Genomic DNA, 21333 nt, shown 5'->3' on the forward strand with positions numbered 1-21333 from the left:
CAGATGGGAATAATCGAAAACTTTGTATTTACGACATCACATTAGAAAATTTATAATCACACACAAAGTCTGCCGGCCGGCGTCCGACGACAACCGATCAATCCACGCGAAAATGTAATAAACTCACAAACTATTGATTTCCGAAGATTGCAATCGCGATCAATATTTACCGAAAGACCAAACACGGCAATTAACACTAAATTCAATAAAATATTAAGCGATATACCGAATACCAATGAGAAACACGAATACTCAACGGAGTGTTCTTATCTGCCGCACGAAGTAACAGCTGTCTGCGTGCGACGTCACAACTGGTCACGTCGACTTTCACTCGCAGGAATATTTTTTGTTAAAACATGCATCGTTGCGCCATCTGAGAATTCTTTATTGTACTTCCAGAAAATACAAAGCGTTTCAAAAAGTGTGGCGTACTTATATATAAAATATATATGAAAATTCTCATGTACGCCACACTTTTTATATATATATATATATATATATATATATATATAGCGCATGTTATAATAATGTTACGAATAAAATATGCGAAAATGGAGTTTGCTAAAATAACGAATTTGACATGATAATTGGTACATCTTTGTTGGCTGTTAACTATCCAGGTTTCATTATTGGGGATCGTTCTTAGCTGTGTTGAGTAAATAGATAGAAATATTTTCATCTTTTCTAAAATGACGAAAGTCGGGCCATCACGGGCTCTTAGACTATAACAAAATATATAAATAAAAAATCCGATATTTGATCGTAAATTTATTTGTCATCACCTGTGCCTTCCATTAGAAATATACATATATATATAGTATTAAATTAAACATTCATTTAAAGCAAAGGGCTAAATGTTAATGTTAAGTATGTATTGAAAATGTTAATTAAAGAAAAACTCCTTATAATTTTGCAATAAATAGTAGTTCGATACTCGGCAATTGGTCAATGTTCGCACCACTGTCATCCTGTCAGCACGTTCAAAATTAGCTTTGACAATTTCATAATAACGCCCATCCCTACAAGGAATAAATGTATAAGAAAATAAACATTTAATACAAAAACTAAGTGCAGTAAATGATGCTTACGTGAGTACTAATGCTTTCAATTTTAAACATTTCACACGCATGGTGTCAATCGCTTTTTGACTCTTATCAGAGAAACGTAAGTTCTCCGGGTCCCAACGTAATTCAATACGTTCCATTAAGGGACAATTATTGGAAATGCTTTCCATTAGTTGATCTACTAAGATGTTACCAATGAGACGTTCTTGAGTACCCATTATGAATATTCTAAGATAAAAGTTACATTTAGTAATTATTATATACTCAACCAACTAAAAACTAACTTAGCATTCTTTAAGATGGGTAAAATTGACTGCCATAGAGAATCTGTGATATGCGCCATTCCAGAAAGACCCAATCCCCACAATTGACTTCCATGTTTGGACAAAAACTTATACAGGGCGTCATCTGTTAAATTATCAGAGCTATCCAAATCTAACGCCACCTATTATTCAATTACAAATCTTCAATAAACAAAAATATAGAATAAAAACAGAATATTTACAAGATTTTTAGGATTTCCTTGTTCCATCCAAGCTTTTAACACAGAATCATTCATGCCATTCAGTTGTCCAGCACTAAAGAATCTCAAACCTGGATGTCTTGTCAACATGTCAATGAGACACTCTGTACTTAAGTCAGTTGCAGTAATGTCGAACTCTTGCAGAGAACACTTTTCCCATTCAACTTGCATGAGGTGTTCACTTTGCAAACCTTAAATTATGTTATATAAATAGTATAGGGGAAGGGGGGGCAAAGTGGGCCCCTGGGGGCAAAGTGGGCTCCCTGAAATTCAGGAGGCTTAAAAAATTGAGGGGAAAAGTAGGCCCCCTAAAATTTTGGATAAATAAGATGAAGTTGCAAGGACAACTTATACACAACAAATTCGAAGTAAGATATGAAAAAAGAAAATAATATAAGCAAAAAATTACAAAGGTAATAGCAAAATTTTTATGGGTGGGGGCCCACTTTGTCCCATATTCTGAATTTTTTTTTATTTTGATAGACACGGCTTATTAATATTAAATACTGAACTAGAATGTAAAAAATAGTGTAACGAGTGAAAAAATGTAAACAAATTCCCTTTTTTTGCTTTTGGGGCCCACTTTGCCCCCCTTTCCCCTAAATAGATTTAAAAGTTACTTAGAATTTCAACTTGATACTTACTGGTACCGTTCATTAGCAGGCACTTAAGTCTTCTGTTACGTTGAAAAAGAGTCTTCATACAAGATCCGTTTACTTTAGCGCAGAAATTAACAGCCAAACATTCCAACTATACGAAAATATCAGGAATAGAAAATTTCCTTAAAATAGGTTATGTTGAAGTTGATTATACGTTACCTGAATGCAATTGGAACCAAAGGCATCAATATGGCTGTCATCAACAAAGTTAATCCCGTACAGATTGATAACTCTCAAGTTGGGCGTTGCGCTTTTCATCTTATGCACATTAATAACTTCATAGATTTCTTCCTCTTCTTCTTCAACTTTTTCGTAGGTACCAAGAAGGTGTAATATTTCCAAACCATTGATAAAGTTGTAGATTTTTCTCATGAAACCTTCCATGAAGATGACTTCCGACAAACAGATACACAAATACTTTAATTTGGTAGGAAAAGCTTGTAGTTCAGAAAAGTCATGAAGTTGCATGGCGGTAGAAAAGTCCAACAACATATGTGTCAAGTTGGGACATTTATTAGCCAATTCATGAAGTACTGTAGCTGTGATCAATTCGATTGGTAGCTCAATGTACCGCAAAGAAGGTCCAAATCGAACAGAAACCAATGCAAGCAACGATTCTAAAGATCCAACATGAAGGCCAGAGATTTCCGGTCGCAGAGAAACATACTTCCATAAACGACTGTCGTATGCAACAAGACGCCATTTTTTACAAATGGTTGCTAAGCCAGAAATCTCCCGGTGACTTAAATACGAAAAGATGTTTAGTAGAACTTTATCTGGTAGCTTTTCAATTGTCTGTAAACAAAACATCGATATAATATTCGTTTGGTTGCCTATGTTATAATGTGAAAAACTTAAAACTCAAGTATGATAAAAATAAATTCAGCTCCTGGCTAAATATCTAATTAAAACGGTGTGAAAGGCGAGCGTATTTACCGTGCCGGCAAACGGCGATGAACTACCATCGTCCAGGTACATTTGATTGGCTTCAATAGCCATTTGACCCCAAATGTCGCCCTCCATTTTGAAATAATGCGCTTACACTTTTCAATTACAAATCAATCCGCTAGCTTCGCACAAAAAGAGAGCTGAAACTATTCTACGGACGTACGGAACGCGGCGCGCTCCGAATGCTTCTAAGTACCCAGAAATGGCTTAAAATAACTTAAACGACGCCCCGCTTTTCACTAACAAACTTATTCTGACTTGAAGTAATCCCAGATGCCGCAGAAATGCGGCGGCAAATTCAAACATTCAACAAAACTAACATTTTAGATAACTTACTATTCTTTTTGGACGTCGAAAGCTCATTTGAGTGATTTCATCACGTACGTAAGCACTACTAATATCCAACGTACCCCAACCCTCCATTTTGTTAGAATCTACTAGGCTGAACGTGATTTAAAGTGTTAATGAGACGCGTTGAGATTAATCAAGACTGCTTTTGCCAAATGAAGCGTCAGACTCATGCAAATCTAATTGTAACACGGTTCAAAGATAGATGCTGTAATTAAAATAGATGTATAGATCTATGATTCACAGGCACATGCTAGTTATATTATAGAACAATATTAGACAATAGCAAAATCTTCCACGGAAGTTGTGGAACATGGTTAGGAACAATTACAAATTATATTAAACGGTTTCTAGGCAACTTTGGTTACATATATTGTAATTCCTAACAGATGATTACTTTCAAAACTCTCTGCAAATGACAAAATTGGGATAAAATAACAAGAATCAATATATAAATGCACAAACATTTTAATATAAACTTAAAAATTGTACAACAATATGTAAAATTATATTTTACGTATTTATACACAGATAGAAAGATGTTAGTACACAGTTTACCTGACTCAGAAGTGCTCATCAATATTTACGTTCCAGTATTCAGTATATCGAATATGATAACGGGATGGAACATCTCAATTTGCTTTCTCATTTCATTCCGTATCACTATATAATCAATATATGTATAAAGTAATACGTATAAACTACAATTAGTTACAAATATATAAGATATAGAATGCATCGAGTACATATTATTTGTTTTGTTTTGTTTTTATATAACAGATATAACAAACTAACACAGATAGTGACATATTAGACGAATAGGCCAGGTCCACCTAAAACCTATCGCGGTATTTAAATCATTGCTGCGAATGATTTCATCACATTGATTGTATATGTACATTGCTGCGCGCTTTTCGGCGAACTTGTGAAAAGCCGCAGGCAACGAGTCCGTTGTCGCTATTTGCCTGGCTTTGTGTAATTAAATATAGAATATCGTATTGATATTGCGCAATTCTGACGAATTCTGGAAGTTGGAAGTTGTTAAGTGCGTCTGAAGTAAGTTACAAAAATATTAACACAACATTTTGGCTTAAGTCTTGAGCTATTTGAACCTGTTTTTCTACGAACGTGTTTTTCTCATTGTTTAAATATTAATATTGCCTGCGATGACATTTAAAACATTGAAATTTGAAGAATAAACAACGTATTCGTTTAAGAACTAAACAAGTCAATAACTAGGCATTATTATTTTTATAAATAGCTAATTCCATATTTAACTACTACAACCAGATATTACAATTATAGAATTATATATGTACGTAATAAATTTCACATGTACAATAATTACGCATCTACGGCATTCTTCTTCTTGATGTCAATCGAGACCAACAATGCTTTAGACAGACATATTTATTAATTTCATTAACAACGTCTAAATTTACAACCCTTGATTCAAATTTTCCCAAATCCTTTTCATTTTTCTCGCTAAGTTGTTAATTATATAATGGCTATTACATTTTTGTATTCGTTACATGCTTGTATGTATTTGTTATATTACCGATTAATTAGTTTCATTAGTAAAATGCTAAAGTTTATTTTCGAAGCAAGTATATAAAATAATTGAGTACACTATTCCATGTATTCCTTAGTTTAGTAATCTTTCTTTGTATGTTATAGTATCCTATTGGTTTCTCTTTGTTTTCCACTTAATTTCTCTCCGTGTGCGGAGAATATTATTAATTAATTATCTCATGTACATTGTGTAGCTAGCGATCGGACAGTAAGTGCTTTCCATCATGTTGGATCTTGTGTGTGTGATGAAAATACACTACCACTGCCCGATTACTTTAATTGGTAACTGATTAAAGTTTTTTTTGCTTGGAATTACGCTTAGGTTTTTAATACGTGACAGGTAGGTACGTTTTTCTTTAACAACACTAATATCGTTGACAATATTTGATTAACATTACGTCTGATGACTTACGCTGATATTTACGAGTCGAAATGATGTTTTTTTTTTGTAGTTTTTGTCGTGTGCGCAATTAAAGTTCAACATAAATTGTGTGATTTAAGCGTAAATGAATCAATTTCATCTATTTTGTAAATTCCATTTTCTTGGACTATCTTACAAAAGCACCCATTGTACTTTGTTTCTAATTTGTTACTTGTTCATTTTGTTGATTACACATTAGTGACATTAGCGTTATGTAGTATTTAAAAAAGCTTAAAAAAATAAGTTTTTGTATCACGTGTAAAAGGGTCTTGGGTTGTACGAGTACAATTTGCATGGTAACATGGTATAGTTTGTTAAGTTAAGCGTTATGTTAACAATAATGATAGTTAGATCTTAGTTGTGTAAGAATAATACGAGAAAACTTGTCCGGAAGTCATTTCAGTGAACGATTTTAGTTGGTGCGTTCAGGTACCCAAAAATGTCGTCAATAATGACTTAAAACCATTGTATTGTGTTGCGTTTGTTAGCCATTTATCTTCGTCCGCTATCAGCTGCTCTGTATTCAGGTACTGCCGACTGCATTATTGTAATTCGCAAGTGTCACAGATTATATACTGACTTATTGAGCTTCATTGACCTCCATTCTCCATTCATAAACTCGACTTAAAGCATCAATTGATGCTCGCGCGCGCAGAGATAAGAACAATAAATCAAAGAACGCTTAAAAGTATTGTATTCAAATATATAATTATCAATATTAAGAAATACAAACAATAAAAACATAAAAAAATGTAACTAAATCGAAAATTTTGGTACTGGTGGTTCGCTAAAATCACAATAACATTTTCGCAGTAATAACATAAATCATACTGTAACAACGATTTAATAGTTCATTTTGTTTAAAGTAATAACAATCATATAGCAATAGTATATCTCCACATAGAAAGAAGATTCAAGTCGTGTGTGTAGTTGTACTTGTACTTGTGTACGGGTTTAAGACGTGATGGGCATTATCATTGTAGTATGTAGTCTACACCAATCAAAAACATCTAGGAACAGAATTGGTCTTAGAACATAAATTGAAACAAACGACTTCCTTAGTTGCTTAAACGCCTTAAATTCGCATAGTTTGACTAAAACGGCTAAACCCTACGAATAGAATCAAATTCACTTGGTCTAAACGTAGTTTATACTTTCAGAGATGGCTTGGTTTGGTTATCCTATATTCAACAGCTTATTACATTCCGTTACTTTTATGATATGCAAACACTTAGAAAAACGTGATTATTGTATCATTATAATTATCATTCAATTCATTTTCCTCATATATTGTTATTGAAATTTGTTTCCCTACGGACACATGCCTACAACTATCAAGTAGAATCAGTATCAAAATCAATCAATCAATCAACTAATAGTGTTCCAGCTGTGTTCACTTTTGAAGGAGTTTTTCGATTTGCTCATCTAGCTTTTACGTAGTATTAGTCAACTTCCATCGAGAGAGTTGAGTTGGAATAAACTCAATAATAATTATAATAACATGTAAATATTTTTAGATTCTTGTACGGGCATCTTTTTCATCTCAGCAATGTTTGACTTTTACTTCTTCGTGTTTCACGCTCTCATATGAAAAATTACATTATTATAGAAATATCGGGGGACTAGATGACAGCTTGAGCTTGTTTCTTCTTATTATTTTCATCTTCGATATAAAAAATAAAAAATACATGTACAGTATTATTTATACACATTTATGTATATATAATATATATAAAAATTTAGAAAACACTCTAAAATCTACAAGAATACTGTAAACATTTAAACACCATTTTTTGTTTTCTTTAAATTTCATTACACTTCACTTCATTTCTATATATATTTATATATATAGTACAAATTATTCGTAAGTTAAATAAGATTTCTCAGAAACAAAATTAAATATTTCCTATTTTTTGTTTCCTTTGCTTTATATATTAATATAATCGTATATTCTATGTATGGTAATATGAAATTGAAAAACTAACATTTACTTTTTTATTATTATAATCAATTATTCCTTTTATAGTTCATCAGACGACGAATAATAATTATCTAATTTTATCTACAGTTGTTAGCGTTTTACTTTTTATCTTCATTTTTTTTTGTAAAAAATTATATTCATTATATCTTTTTATCTTCTTTTAATGTTTATTAAGGGTATTTTTTGCATAGTCAGATTTGCTTCCTTCAATTGTATCATCACCGTGCTTATTTCGTTACAATCTTAACAGTTCAGATGTATTCTGCGTGCGCCCCACTTTAATATTTCCGATAACGTGCTATCAATTAGATTGAGCCAGATTGCGGCCCTTAACGCCTATACACAGTTATAATAAATCGATTGAACATACAAAAATAATTTATATTTTAATAAATAAAGTCGAAATTAACGCCAGCGTTGAAAGGATTTCGACCTAATAAATTATGCTCACTAGGAAGTAAATTTTAAGATCACTTATTATGTTACTCATAATAAAAAATATTAAAGTGGGCGAATATGCTTTGCTTAATCTTGGTTCCCTCGTCAATGGCGTAAATAAGTAACTTAAGAGATTTTGTTTCAGCGTATATATTTCATGCTAGCGTGTGTTTTGGTTTGTCGTTTATTCATTAAGCACCTTTAGTTGCATCAGTTAGCAACGAGAAGATGTTGATATTGGCCACTGGCAGGGTACGGCCAGTTGTTGTCCATCAGTTTGCCGTTGTCCTGCGGCGCGTTTTGGCCGCTCGGCTGATTGGCGGCGCCCACCGGCGCATTGTTTTGGTAGAACGGGCCGACGGCTGGGGCTTCGAACTGCAACTTGCCCGGGTAGAGATCGGGGCTGAGGAACTGGTTGGAAGACTCAAACATGGAGCGCGGTGGGAACTGGGGGCCGTATGGGCCGTGACCGTAGTAGTAAGATGGGTCTGGTGAGATGGCGCGTCCGTTGGGCGAGTGGTGCGGTGGCTGCTGATGAATCTGCTGTTGCATCGCGCGTTGTTTGATGTAATTGCTGAACTCGGTCGGAGACATTCTGGAATATCAAATTAAACAATTACAACTCAGCCCAAAATTCGCTCCTCAATATAATAACGTACCTGTTGGCTCGTTTACTGTTTGTCTTAAGTTTGGTACTGCCAAATTTCGTCTGCGCAAATGTAGCCGTCGTAAACGTCAACGGCGTGGTGGTTCGAGGAATGAACGCTGGCACAGGCGAAGGCGAGCCTTTGAACGAGTTGCCCATCGAGGTAGGCGAGGGTGCCGTTGATGGTGAGATGGGGTTCATGGCTTGGTTCGAAGCATTCTGCGGGTTGAGATTGTTGGTCTGCATTGGGGGCGGCATCTGCGTGCCCACCGGGGGTTGTTGCGGCTGATTGCTGGCGAACGGTGTCACCGATTTGGGCGACAGGGTCAGATTACTGAGGCTACAACCAACCGATTCGATCGGCCGGAAACACTGTGCCTCCGGATTGAAAGTCTTGGTGACTTCCCTGTCCGCCGAGTGTTCATCCTGCGGGTCAGCCTTTTCACTGAAGAGGATCTTCACGGCACCTTTCTCGCCAATACGGTAGCTCACCTCTCCGGGATCCACCCATACGGCCAACTCCTGTGGGAGATTCTCGAGAATATCCTGAATAGGTACGCCGCTCTCGCGCGCCGCACGCTCCAGCACCTTATCGATCGGATCTCCGGTTTTCAGACAACGGAACGCGGATCCCTTGAACGGCTTGTCAGGATACCAATGCCCTTGAAACTTGTCCTTCAGGGCTTTCTCAAGCTCCTCCCCGAAGATGTTCACTCGACGTCGGGGCAGCTTATTGTACAGGTACGAGATGACGAAGTTCAATGCAACTTGCACTTCAATATGCATTTTGGCTTCGTGTTTTGTAACTCTTATCAGGTGATTATCGTTCGTGGCTGATTGATGGCGGTAACGCAATTGATTGAACGGATCAATTTTGCCGGCTTGTCTTCGTGCTCCCTCCACGTTGCCGCTGCTTATTTGACGATCCTTGTCGACGAATTCTTTACTCCTGTTGCATGCGCTCCGGATGCCCCCGTGTTGATGGCGGCGATTTGAAGACGAACAAACGTTTTTCGTTTTTAGCGAAATGTTTGCGATGAATCTAAACAATATACGTGCTCTGAAACCAAACGAGAAAACCAGTCAGTATTTTCTCCAGACACAACTGAATATATTCTTAAGATATATAGAAAAATCATCAGGGGGGAAAGAATGCAGGACATGTTTATTTTTTATCGAATTCGTGTGCAGTTTGTGCTCACTCTCTGGCAGTCGGCGTAGGCGATGATAAGTGCATTGTGTTCGCCGAGTTCGCGAGATTCTTCGCGATCAATATACGCCCGCGCCGGTTTTGCGCTCCACTCTCCGCCAGCCTCTCTTTCTACTCTCCTACCCTACTTGCCCATTATTCAACCAGAGCACGAGCTCTCGCGCGGGGAACACGAAACTGGGTCACACCCAAAGCTCGACGCCAAAAGCGTTTCGTGCGATTCTAGGACGAATTTACGTCGCGTCCGACCTGCCCGCAAGCCGCCCAAATTTTACATCTTATTTTAGGGGCAATCGTAAACGCACAAAATAAACAAAAACAAAATTGGCAATTGCTATGCACGTCCCGCCATTGCACTGTGATTAAAACTCGGTACGCACGTGGCCAATGTCAAGGTAACTTTTTCTCATTACGTTACGAGCCGACACGGATCAATACGCTCAACATTTTAAACCGAGCTTCAGATATCCGAGAACATTTAATTAATTACGTAAAAATAGAAATCGTAAATGGATCATTAAAGATGGCGCTGTTATTTTTCCACCCTATGACTCACAAATGAAACCTGTAATATTTCATGTTGCGTTAATATGTTCCTGTCACGTATACTCAGTAATAAATTATCATCTACTCTCATAATTGAAATTTTATCTTTAATTTTGTTGTACTTTTGTTTCAGGACCCAAACAAGTTAAAAAAGAACATGGCGTCGTGTTTTTGGACTACGCAACGATTGTTATGACATTTTTGGCACGTGAAACATGAATCACCAAATGTTGTCTCCACCTTTCCATATTAGAATATTTTTGGCAACGGTAAAATCTCAACATTCTTGAAAAAAACGTGAAAAACAAATAGAAATCAAGTAGGTATGGTATGTAGGTTCATAAATAAAATGTCGCAATGTGTAATGTGTATGACGTTTAATGCCAATAAGAAATAAAGAACAGTTTGCTCAAGAAAATAGGTCGTCCACATTGTACGCGTACGAGGTATCATGTCGCGTTACATAAATATATGCAGTCGTTTATGTATTTACACACGTCCACTAATTGAATTAAACCTACTTTAAAATTTCACACTTGCTAAAAATAATTCAATAAAATAGTAGGCATGACATATTTTAACTGCGGCGTTATTTTTTATTACATGAAAAGATCCACCGCTGTCAGTGATAAAACCCAAGAACAAAGGATAAATACAGGTCAAGGTGTTATAAAAATGCAATCATCGGGTAGCGGAGGGTGAAAACCTGCTGCTGCCACACGAGTGTACTTATTATGTGATGGATTTAACACACGTGTCGCAAACGGGAGACATTTGTTTTCATATGCGCGTCGGAAAATAGAACTCATAAAGTGCACACAAGCCAATTACAATGTATCTACCTATAGGTTACTTTATCAGTCGTTTGCATAATTATAAACTAATGTTCAAAGGTATATACATTTATTTAACGTGTATGAGCAACATTGAACGCGAGGTGGAAAACAAAAGAGCAATTGTAGATAATTTTAGACTGCAAGGGAGTAAGTTGTTTTCATGACGATCGATAATGTAAAAATAAAACACAATCCAATTAGAATATATGGGATTTTATGATTGAGACGCACAAAAACAAATGCGACATGTGTTGGGAATTAAAATTGCCACTTCTGTTACTAATTGTATTCTAAACGCGTGACAAAACGTTCCTGAACCAAAATGCAAATGTGCTGTCGTGCTTGTACACAATTTAGAAAATTCATCAAAGTTTTACACATTCTACTACCTCTAATTTATGCAGTTGAACATAATTAAAGCTTGTTTCATGCTGAAATGTTGCTAAACATTGTGAATGAATGCCATTTCAAGATGGCTGATAGTTTCTTTGTGCATTCGGTTGCCTATTTCCTAAATCTCCATTTTTGGACTGTTACTGTTTGCTTTTGTCACTTAGTTGCTACTGTGTGTTATTGATTATATAACAAGTATGAAAAAGTAAAGCCTTGGATGCTCAATGGCCCTTATCATTAATTTACGTTAAGTTATTCAAACAAACACCGACAGCACGCAGAGGTTTCCGCGGCGGCGAAATAAAAATACACGACAATGTTGGCAAACACGTTGTGCGTATTTCGACGGCGCTTATTATGCAAACACATACGTTATTAATGCGTTCATAGCTAATACTTACAAAAAACAAAAACAACGTTTTTTATTTATTCATACATTTATATTTAAATGAACGCATTTATGGGTTTCAACATTACAATAAACCCAAGTGCCCAAAAATACAAATAATTATATTTGTTCAAATGAATTTAGACACTTTGAAAGCAATTTTACTAATGTGTTTGGGTAGGTATTTTATATTTTATATTACGAATTTCGACATTCTTGGCACCTAAAAATAGGGTGTTAATACACTTTTTTTCAGTACAAACATACTTCATATTAATTATCTTCAGATGGAATTAATCTTCAACGATAAAATTTATGACTATTCATGCAAAAACTTGGCAACTTCAAGTAGGGTCCAAATTCTAAGACCTTGTCCTTGTAGTGGAGCCCAAATTGGCAAAAAACTCTACTGCTATTAATTTTCATAATTCAAGCATTAAAATATATCGCTTCATTGCTTCAATAGATTTAGGTACTTGCGCGACATGAAATCAAAGAAACATACACTTCGCCGGAGCCCTTTGTGTCGTCGGTAACAAATTGGGCGGCCCACGCTGTGCCTCAAAGGCCTGAAATTACATTTGCATGCGCGGCGCTTTCACGAAATGATACTGAACAACACCGGATCGATCCTGCAGACACACAGCCAGCGACGACCCCGTTTCAGACCATTCACTTGAGTTTTCTGCTTACCTCTTACCTCTAACCACCATTTTATGATTGGGATAAATAAGCGCACGAAATGCGGTTTATCAGCACTTATATTATAGCCCTCAACTAATATTACATCGCATGGTAAAAGTAAAGTTAATGTGGTGGCAGTGCCAGCCCGGTTATAACAGCTGATTCCATAGCAAGTCGAAAGTCATTTTTTATTTATAGCGTCGCGGCGCGTGAAACACGAGCATTTTACGAGCTCTTTTTTAAAACGTAGTAAAATGCTGAATTCTATCGATGTGCGCAGTCGTGATGTCTACGATTACGTCATGGCGAACAAAACGGATGTGTATAATTAAAGATCAAAACAAGCGATTGCCAAAGCGACAATCGTCAAGGGGATAAATTCCATCTTTTCTATTAGTCGGTAATTATTACTGTGTTGGCATATTGTGCTCAACACGCGCTTCGTTTCTATTTTTTTCATGATTGGTTATTCACAGCGAAGTTTTCGTATTCAACGTCGAGGTGTTGTGGAAATGAAAGGATCTATTTATAAAAGTATAAATTAGTCACAATCAAAAGCAGCCGTTTCGATAATTAATCATTAAATGTGCGAATTTTTATATTTTCGGGTTTAGTTCGAGTCGTTTTCGAAGCGTTCGGAGTCGGTTATTGAGCTCAAACAGACAATAGCATTTGAACTCATTGCGATTGTACTGTTAAATGCATTAAAGCATAATAAATAGTAAAGGATGTTGAGCCATTGCAGCAATGCTACTGTGTTCCAGTGCTCCAATTTGTTTCGACTAATCGTTTCTAATAAATCCGTTGAACTGCCGCCATTACCGGCCCAGTATTACATCGAAAGCAGGGGAGATTACTAAAAACTTCTAAAGAACTTACGTTTTGCACGAAAAACATAGATTTAAGTGTGCATACCATGAATATTTTAAATGACCCATTTAATTTCGTGCTTTTGCGCTCAAAATTCTAAGTCAGAATAATTTAGATGTCTAGTAATGTGTGCTTAGTTGCTCTAAATAATTCCGAATATTTGCCTCATGCATTAGCATGGAAACATGTTGAAAATGGCGCAGTACAAATGTTCACATCAGTTATTCCGCCATGAAGTGCCCAATTGCCTCATTGTAACATTTTGTGACGGTGCCAAAAATGGCAAACTTTTTATCGTGTTAAACGCACACCTCAGGCGCTTCACTTCGATCTAAACTAATTAACAAATTAGTTCAATTTTTTTGCTTTGTGCAAAACTTTTTTAATTCCATTGCACAAATTTAGATTATCTCTGCGAGATTCATTACTCAAGAGGTAAAGTTATATATTAATTCGAGCGGAAAATTGTGCGTTTTATTCGCCAAGCGTCGAAAATAATGCACAATTGCAAATTGTACGAAACCACCTGGAAAATCACGCTTAAATGCGACGCAAATGAGTTAAAACCGTTAAGCAATAGATAAACAGATGTTATACGATATATTTAATAATAAAATATCATAAAATAAAACAAGCAGCGTTCCGCCACATACACAGAAGTAAAATTTGGTTACAAATCGTTATCTTATCTATACGTTCACAACGTATAACTAATAGTGACGTCACTTATCAAGCCAAGCATTGATAATTTATAAACATCATGGCGTAGCACAACCTATTTAACTGGTTCAACTTTTAAGCCACGCAAACCGAATCAATGAAATAAAAATGTGTATGTGCACCAGAGCAAGCAGCGATTGTTATTTCCATCAATCTAACGCTCACTCTCGTGTCACCAAACGCGCACAGAAAAATCGGTTTCTAACCACAATAGAGCTGCATGCCCGGTTAATTTATTTATCGACTGGCAGCAAAAATGTCCTATTTACAGCGGTTTATTATTCAAGAAAAGGCCGTGGCATACAATGCGAAAAGAAAAAATATCGAAAATTGTATCACGGCGAACGACGACGACAACTAGAGCACCGCGACGATATTTATTGCATTTGTTTGCTTAGTTATGTTAACGCTTTGATTTTCTATTTGTTCAAATCGATATTTTATTCTTGTTTTATCAGGATAAATAACATTTTTACAAAAATTATTGTATTTCATTGTTTGGGTAATAAAATAACACTGGAATCACGTCTGGATGCTATTTTTCTATATTTCGATTTAATACAGTTCACGTGTTTTATTATAATGCACGCAGGTCTATTACACATGTGTGGGTGGATCTGCGCACCCGCACGTGCAGCGCTGCTGTGTGATGTAACTACGACGTAATGAAGTGACGACCTTGCTTCACGTTGGACGCTTCCAGTTCCAGCAATGTGTGTGCGCTAGTAATTTGTAGGAGATTATCATTGCGATGCTCGTGCATCGTTTTAACAGTGTAGTAACATCATGTTTACCAGACACAATGCTCGTCCGAATCGATACATGTACAAAGCAATTGTCTACAACTGCAACCAGCGAGTTTCAATTGGTAATTAATGCGCGTTGTACCGGTGTGAATTATTATGAACTTGAACTTATTTGAAAATAACTTGGAAATAACTAGAAAAGCGTTTTAGGTGGCGCTGCGTTCACTAATTCACCATCGGCAACTTCTGCTACATTATGCACCGCGTCATGTCAGTAGAAGTAATTTTATAACCAAACAAAACACAAAAAGATTTTAATGATACCAATTTACGCAGATTGACTTTTCATTCAACTATTTATTGAAGTTGTAATAATACTGCACTGTGGGTTGTATTCTTTTTGTGACATTATGTAATCGTCATTACTAAAGACTTCATTCGTCGAAATGATTACGAAATCGATTGATATATCCAAATAGTAAACAAGCGATTCATGCACGTAATACGCGTGCAATTAACGAAACAATAATTGTAATACAAATAAATGCTTGTAATCAACGCGAATTGATTAAGCGTCGCAAGCGAAAAAATATACCAGCGCACAGACGTGTGTTGTTAGTTTTTTTTTTGCATGTGTGTATGTTTGAACGATGTAATGTGTTTGTATGACCATCAGAATACCAAACATCGCGTTTTTTTTGTGCTGGAATTGTAAACAGTGTAACCCATCTCATCTCATTCATAGTAGTAACAACAAATGGCGTGCACAGTTTTTTCGGGTATTTTTAGTGTGGGAATATGTTGAGCATGCGCCGCGTGGAATTCTCACAGAAATGTAAACGCGCACGTCTGAAAAATGCGGATAAATCTGCTATTTTCATGATTCGAGGCAAATTACACACTTTCTATGAAAATAACAAGCTATTTTTACACTGAACATCTTCATCTTTTTCCTATGAATTTATTCATAACGTGAAAATGGCTTATGGAGGATTTCGTGATTTAATATATAAAAATAAATTTGTTTTGTGCTGTTGCACATGTTGGAATGTAAAAGGCCCGAAATATTTTCAACAAAAGAGAAGAATTAAACGAGCACTCCACAAAAATCAATACAGTCAAGGCCGACGCAAGTTTATATTCTCGATCCAACAAAGAAAAACATTTTCACTGTCTAGATAGTAGATTTTCGCCAATTCAAGTTTTATTGTGCCTTTTAATCCACTCCAACCATGACATATTTTCGTATTATTGATTTATCACAATGCTGGAACTAAATAAAAGCAAGTTAATTATGTTTTATTTCTAATCGCATTTAGGGACTGGGGTAGTAGGTTGTTCGAGTTGTTATTGTAGTAATAGTCGAAAAAGTAGTCACGCTACCTCGCAATTAGTATAATTCATTCACCTTGTGCACGGCTCGTTGTGAGTGTAATCTAGTTTTTCCAAATTTTCGCACCATTCGTGCGCACCTGATAAACAAATGTTGGTGTGCTCGGTGTGAGTTTGAAAAGAAACAATGTAACGACGTGTAAGTTGAATGCAAATCACGCAAGCAACACATGTAGATGAGCGTAAAACACATTTATATGTATTTAGTGATATGCGCCGTAAAAATATACGTCGTCACATGTTGGAAAAATAAATTTATGTGCAAAGTTGTAAATTTCTAGGCGCCATAACCGCATAATACCTACAATATACTAATTTTTATTTATTTTGTAGTAAATAAGCATAAATAATGCAAAGTTTCTGAGTTTTAGATATAATATTACCACATGAGGCGCCTCCACCATTTGGTAGCGTAATAATGACACATGGCTATTAATCATTTTGGAAGATATGGAATAAATTGATAATTAGTGAATCATATCACAATGTAATATGATCCCAATCTAATTCTCTGCAATCTAATCGCCTAAAACACCAAAATATCAGTTTGGTGACAGGCGTTGCCTGTCATCGCATTGTCGATGATGAAAGTGGTGTTACTATTGCATCGACCACACATTTATCTGGGAAAATATGTTATATGCATGCATCTCGATATGTTGCGCGTATAAATACATACAAATATAAATAGAGCGATCTGTGTCGCTTCCAAATTTAAAAGACGCTTCCAACGCGACGTGTGGAGCTCGCCGATGTGTCCGAATGAAGTTTTTGGCAAATCGACGAGCATGAAGGTGAGCACGCCAATCCACAACTACTTTTCATACCCTTAGAATGCGTTTAAGCAAATTAACTAACTGGATATGAACGCATGACACTTACAACAACGAAAAATGTGTATGACACACTGATAAGATAATGTTTTGCGGTCATGTACATATTATAAACAGGTTATTCCATGAAAACAAGTAAACAAAGCGGAGAGAAGTCATCAACGTGTCCGCATGACCAAATAAAGAAGCACTTTAAGAGATTGACGTTGCGGCGCTCTTGAAGTTAAACGTTTCGTGAAAATCGCACGCGAAACATGAGCACGGCGAGCCAATGTCACGTGCAATTGGCAAACGCGCGTTTAATGTGAGAATAACAAAATTTTATAAATACATCAACAACGAGCCACGTTCGCCACGTAGCGATAATAATAGCTATTTGAACATGTTCGATGTTTGCTGGTATTACCTAAGTTTAAAATTAAACGTGTTCTTGAAAACGAACGTAGTAAAAATAGTATCTATAGAATAATCTACCAAAAAATAAGAAAAAAAAAATCAATACATCAAGAACCACTCAAATAAAAGCCTTGAGAATGTACTAATTAATTATGTATTGTGTGATTAATTAATTTTATTGTTATGTTGTGCATTTCGTAGTTGTTGTGCAGGTAGTTGTTGAGATTTGCTGTACGCACACAACGCATGATGTTTTTCATCGTAATAAAGAGACACATGATCAGATAATAAATAATCTTGACACTGTACTACGTTTTTTAAAATGTTTTCATCCTATGATAAAATAATTCAAGGTGTAATATTGGTTTGCTACGAATAAAAATTTAAAAACACGCGAAAATGAATGAAAAGTGAATAAAATTATTGTGTTGCTAAGTAAAATATACCAGCACATAAACAGCTGACATTGAACCAGTACATATTTTTCACCTTTGCTTATCCACGGTGTGCGTGGGTGGAAATAATGCACGCGATAAGAGCATGTGACATTGCACATGATATTGCGCTTGCTGATAATATTGTTATTATCAGCTGATTCCTGATTTTCCACTATTGTGCCCTCGCCTTGGCCCTCAATAACTCACACTCCGGCTGCAAATTGAATTCATGCACAAAACGCGCTTTCCATTCGACTTGCAATAAATATTTACGCCGACTTTATTGAAGTGGCTGACGTACGTGGTGAACGCATAAAACAGCAACCACCATCGATAGCATTGGTAACATATGACACATCACGCACTAGAACATAAAGTACGTGGATCATGCTCAGATATAACCATATATTGACTTCTTCAGCGGTGAAATAACTTGGATGCCTGCATTTGCGTTAAATTATGCATTACTGCAATTTGCACATCACGCAAACATGAAATTCACCGCGTGCAAAGCCGGCGACCTGATGTATTAGTCGCCGTAAAGCATTTTCCGTGACGATCAAAGATCAATACGCGCCGAAAATAGCCACCCTCAAATGGGATCGGAATGGAACATGGCGCGGCATTCGAACAGCGCGAATGAAATAACACCTACAGACGGGGGCCAGCGACGGGCGTGTGCTGTAATATGTATGTCAGTAGGTGGTACGCGTTGGAAAATTTCCATTTCCATCCGACACTTGCAAACATATTGATAATATACCCAAAATGAGCAAAAAGCGCACAAAAAACACGCTTGCGTATGTAGTTATAATGCGAACGTAACCTAATCAGCTGACAAAGTTCGCGTAAACCAGTTTTACTCCATACGATCCATTGATACACCAGAATCGCAATCATGTGTGAACTACTGCGCTACTTGATAAAGATAGCTATCAAAATCGATTCAACAATTTGCCCAAATTAAATGAGATGATGACATCCTGTCTATGGTTAATTAAACATTGTTTTCGCCTGAATTTTACACAAAAACTAAAAATTTCATAAAAACCTACTCACCAGTTGGTAAGACGTTTGAAACTCAGTTGATGTAGGGCATCGAATTCGAACTGAACAATTAATTTTTACAATACAAGTCGTATGTGTGTCTGATGTGTTTTTTTTTTATAATCCTCCCTGGTTTCCAGTATTCCGGTGTGATTTTTGTGTGTGGTGGTCGAGCTCGTCGAGATTTGATGTAAGTAGTTGTTGTAGTTGTTTTTTAATATGTTTTTTGAGTAGTTAGTTGTTTGGTTGTTTTTGTTGTTGGTAGATAATAAGATTCTCCTGTCGCGCGCGCGTCTTGGTTGTTTAAGAATTAAAAAAATAAACAAACTATGATTTAGGATTTTCTTTATATGTAATAATTATTATGTTTTATAAAAGTAGAAAAATATAAAAGTATGGACTAGCAAATTATTTTCACTGACACGGTCGCGAGTAGCGCACGGGAGCAGCACACAGCACAGTGACGCTGAGCGAGTCGACGCCGTCGATATATAACAATTGCGGAGAGTGTGGCGGAGCGCCGAGCGCCGAACGCGAAACGGTACCGGCTGCGAAGCGCACGGGCGAACGAAAGCGTCGAGGCGGCGGGTGGCGATGGTGGTACGCGCGCATGCCGCCCTTCACCACCACCCGCCACCGCCAGCGCTCGCAATCCGCGATGCTGCACGCGCACGAACCAGACACCACGGAGCATCATCGCCAGGCGCAAATCCTGAACTACCACCAGCTGAAAAGAGAAAACCTTAGTAAAAATTTTAATATATTTCTGTATTTTTCCGCGTCGAAATGATTTTCTAATTGCACCTTTGTGTTAATATTTCATAAACAGTCGGGAAAACAGTAATAAAATATAAATACAATTCGTGTTTGTAGGTATGTTTTAACGACTATTTGGCACGTATTCGCTCGTCCTGCTGACGTCACAGCTTCATCTGTTGACGTCATGAACGCGCGTTGCTCCTGGTAACCGTTTGTTTTGGTCCCGGCCTGCGATTGCGTCACAGCAACCGCCCGTCCGTCGCTGCACGCAATTATAACCCTGGAGACCTATTTTTGCAGCACAGGCGAACAGGACTCGCCGCCGCTCAGCCCGCACTCGTTCTATCTTCCTATCGATCATTTGCTGCATCTCGCTATTAAATACGTTATATTATAAATTGTTGATTTATATATAAATAATTTTTTGCATAAATTGCAAAAATCCCATAGGATAACAAAACCATAAAGATTAACCAGTAACATAACCTCAACATAGAGCTATCACAATGGCTGCCAACCGCACAAAAGCTCTGTTTTTAGGTTAAAAATGATTTTTTTAATGTGTGTGATATTTAGGGCATCCACGAGGCGTGGGTGCCCTCGACCGTATCATCAGGGCCGTTTCAGGTGTACGAATAAGATCTAGGAAGGAGACGAAAAGCACTGGTGGGAAATCTGCTGCTGCAAGACGCAGGATGCTTGAGAACGCAAGATCTGAGACACGAACAAGGCCACTACTCTCTACTCCGGCAGGACTCGAGTTTTCCACGTGTCGAGTTCCGCGCGCGTCACCTCCATCACCGCGACAGCCCCATTTTCGCTTCGATAGTGGTAAAGTTTTTTCGCACTCGAGAATTGGAAACGGCACATTCTAACTGTCCTCGAGTTTAATTACACTTGAACATACTGCTTACATAGGCGAAACTTCCTTGGCATAAACTAGTGAATCATTTTGATGCATAAAGTAGAAAATTTTGGTTAAATGCATTGGTGTACATTGGGTTGCATCAGTAAATATTATTTATTGATGTTTTTGTATTGTTGAAATCAAATTGAAGACGCAATCAGCGCATAGATACACACATTGTGTTGATCGTAATCAATGTTATGAACAACACGCGTATTGTCTTTAAACGTAATTAATTAAAACAATATTAATCGTGTCCACATAGTCGCCATGTTGAAAACGTTATTTGCAAGATAGTAACTTGACCAAATAGTTTTGTTGTTGTGGGGAATATTCCGCAAGCAGGAAAATATTTAATAATCTCTGCCTGTGATTTAAATGACGACTTAAATGATTCTGACGAGACAATTTTGCAATGTGTTTTTTTACGCATGAATTTAGTGCTCTGTTTGTTTATTCTTACTTCGCGGTAATCGTTACGCACATATGCGCGAAGTTGTGGGATGTTGGCGTACATTTAGACGTTAAATGATTTTAAATAAAATAAAGCTCAGCTAGTAGTATTTTGC

At 36.7% G+C, this 21333-nt stretch overlaps 2 protein-coding genes across 2 annotated transcripts; both read right to left on the minus strand.

Annotated features, from left to right (window-relative positions):
* Window positions 1-755: 755 nt before the first annotated feature.
* FipoQ (F-box/LRR-repeat protein FipoQ) lies at window positions 756-3391 on the minus strand. The gene is made up of 7 exons (XM_065299209.1): window positions 3183-3391; window positions 2406-3041; window positions 2232-2337; window positions 1570-1778; window positions 1349-1509; window positions 1089-1292; window positions 756-1019 (listed from the first exon to the last, which is right to left on the minus strand). Exons 1-7 carry the CDS (start codon window positions 3267-3269, stop codon window positions 884-886), a joined length of 1539 nt encoding a protein of 512 aa, XP_065155281.1. The 5' UTR covers window positions 3270-3391; the 3' UTR covers window positions 756-883.
* A 603-nt stretch (window positions 3392-3994) lies between these two features.
* On the minus strand, window positions 3995-19610 carry LOC135803778 (protein Tob1-like). Its single transcript, XM_065317470.1, has 3 exons — window positions 19111-19610; window positions 8614-9660; window positions 3995-8549 (listed from the first exon to the last, which is right to left on the minus strand). Exons 2-3 carry the CDS (start codon window positions 9384-9386, stop codon window positions 8165-8167), a joined length of 1158 nt encoding a protein of 385 aa, XP_065173542.1. The 5' UTR covers window positions 9387-9660; window positions 19111-19610; the 3' UTR covers window positions 3995-8164.
* Between the last annotated feature and the right edge of the window lie 1723 nt (window positions 19611-21333).

Source organism: Atheta coriaria, unplaced genomic scaffold (genome assembly GCF_025399875.1).
Source record: "Atheta coriaria isolate IRGN ID8LTWV9N9 unplaced genomic scaffold, Caltech_Dcor_3.1 hic_scaffold_3_pilon, whole genome shotgun sequence".
In the NCBI taxonomy this organism is placed as follows: Eukaryota; Metazoa; Arthropoda; class Insecta; order Coleoptera; family Staphylinidae; genus Dalotia; species Dalotia coriaria.

Coding starts and splice junctions, on each gene's coding strand:
- LOC135803778 (XM_065317470.1), bottom strand. CDS start 9,386: ATGCATATTGAAGTGCAAGTTGCATTGAACTTCGTCATCTCGTACCTG. Junction 8,550..8,613: donor AACAGTAAACGAGCCAACAG/GTACGTTATTAT, acceptor TTGATATTCCAG/AATGTCTCCGACCGAGTTCA.
- FipoQ (XM_065299209.1), bottom strand. CDS start 3,269: ATGGAGGGCGACATTTGGGGTCAAATGGCTATTGAAGCCAATCAAATG. Junction 2,338..2,405: donor TTGGTTCCAATTGCATTCAG/GTAACGTATAAT, acceptor ATTTTCGTATAG/TTGGAATGTTTGGCTGTTAA. Junction 1,020..1,088: donor TTGAAAGCATTAGTACTCAC/GTAAGCATCATT, acceptor TATTCCTTGTAG/GGATGGGCGTTATTATGAAA.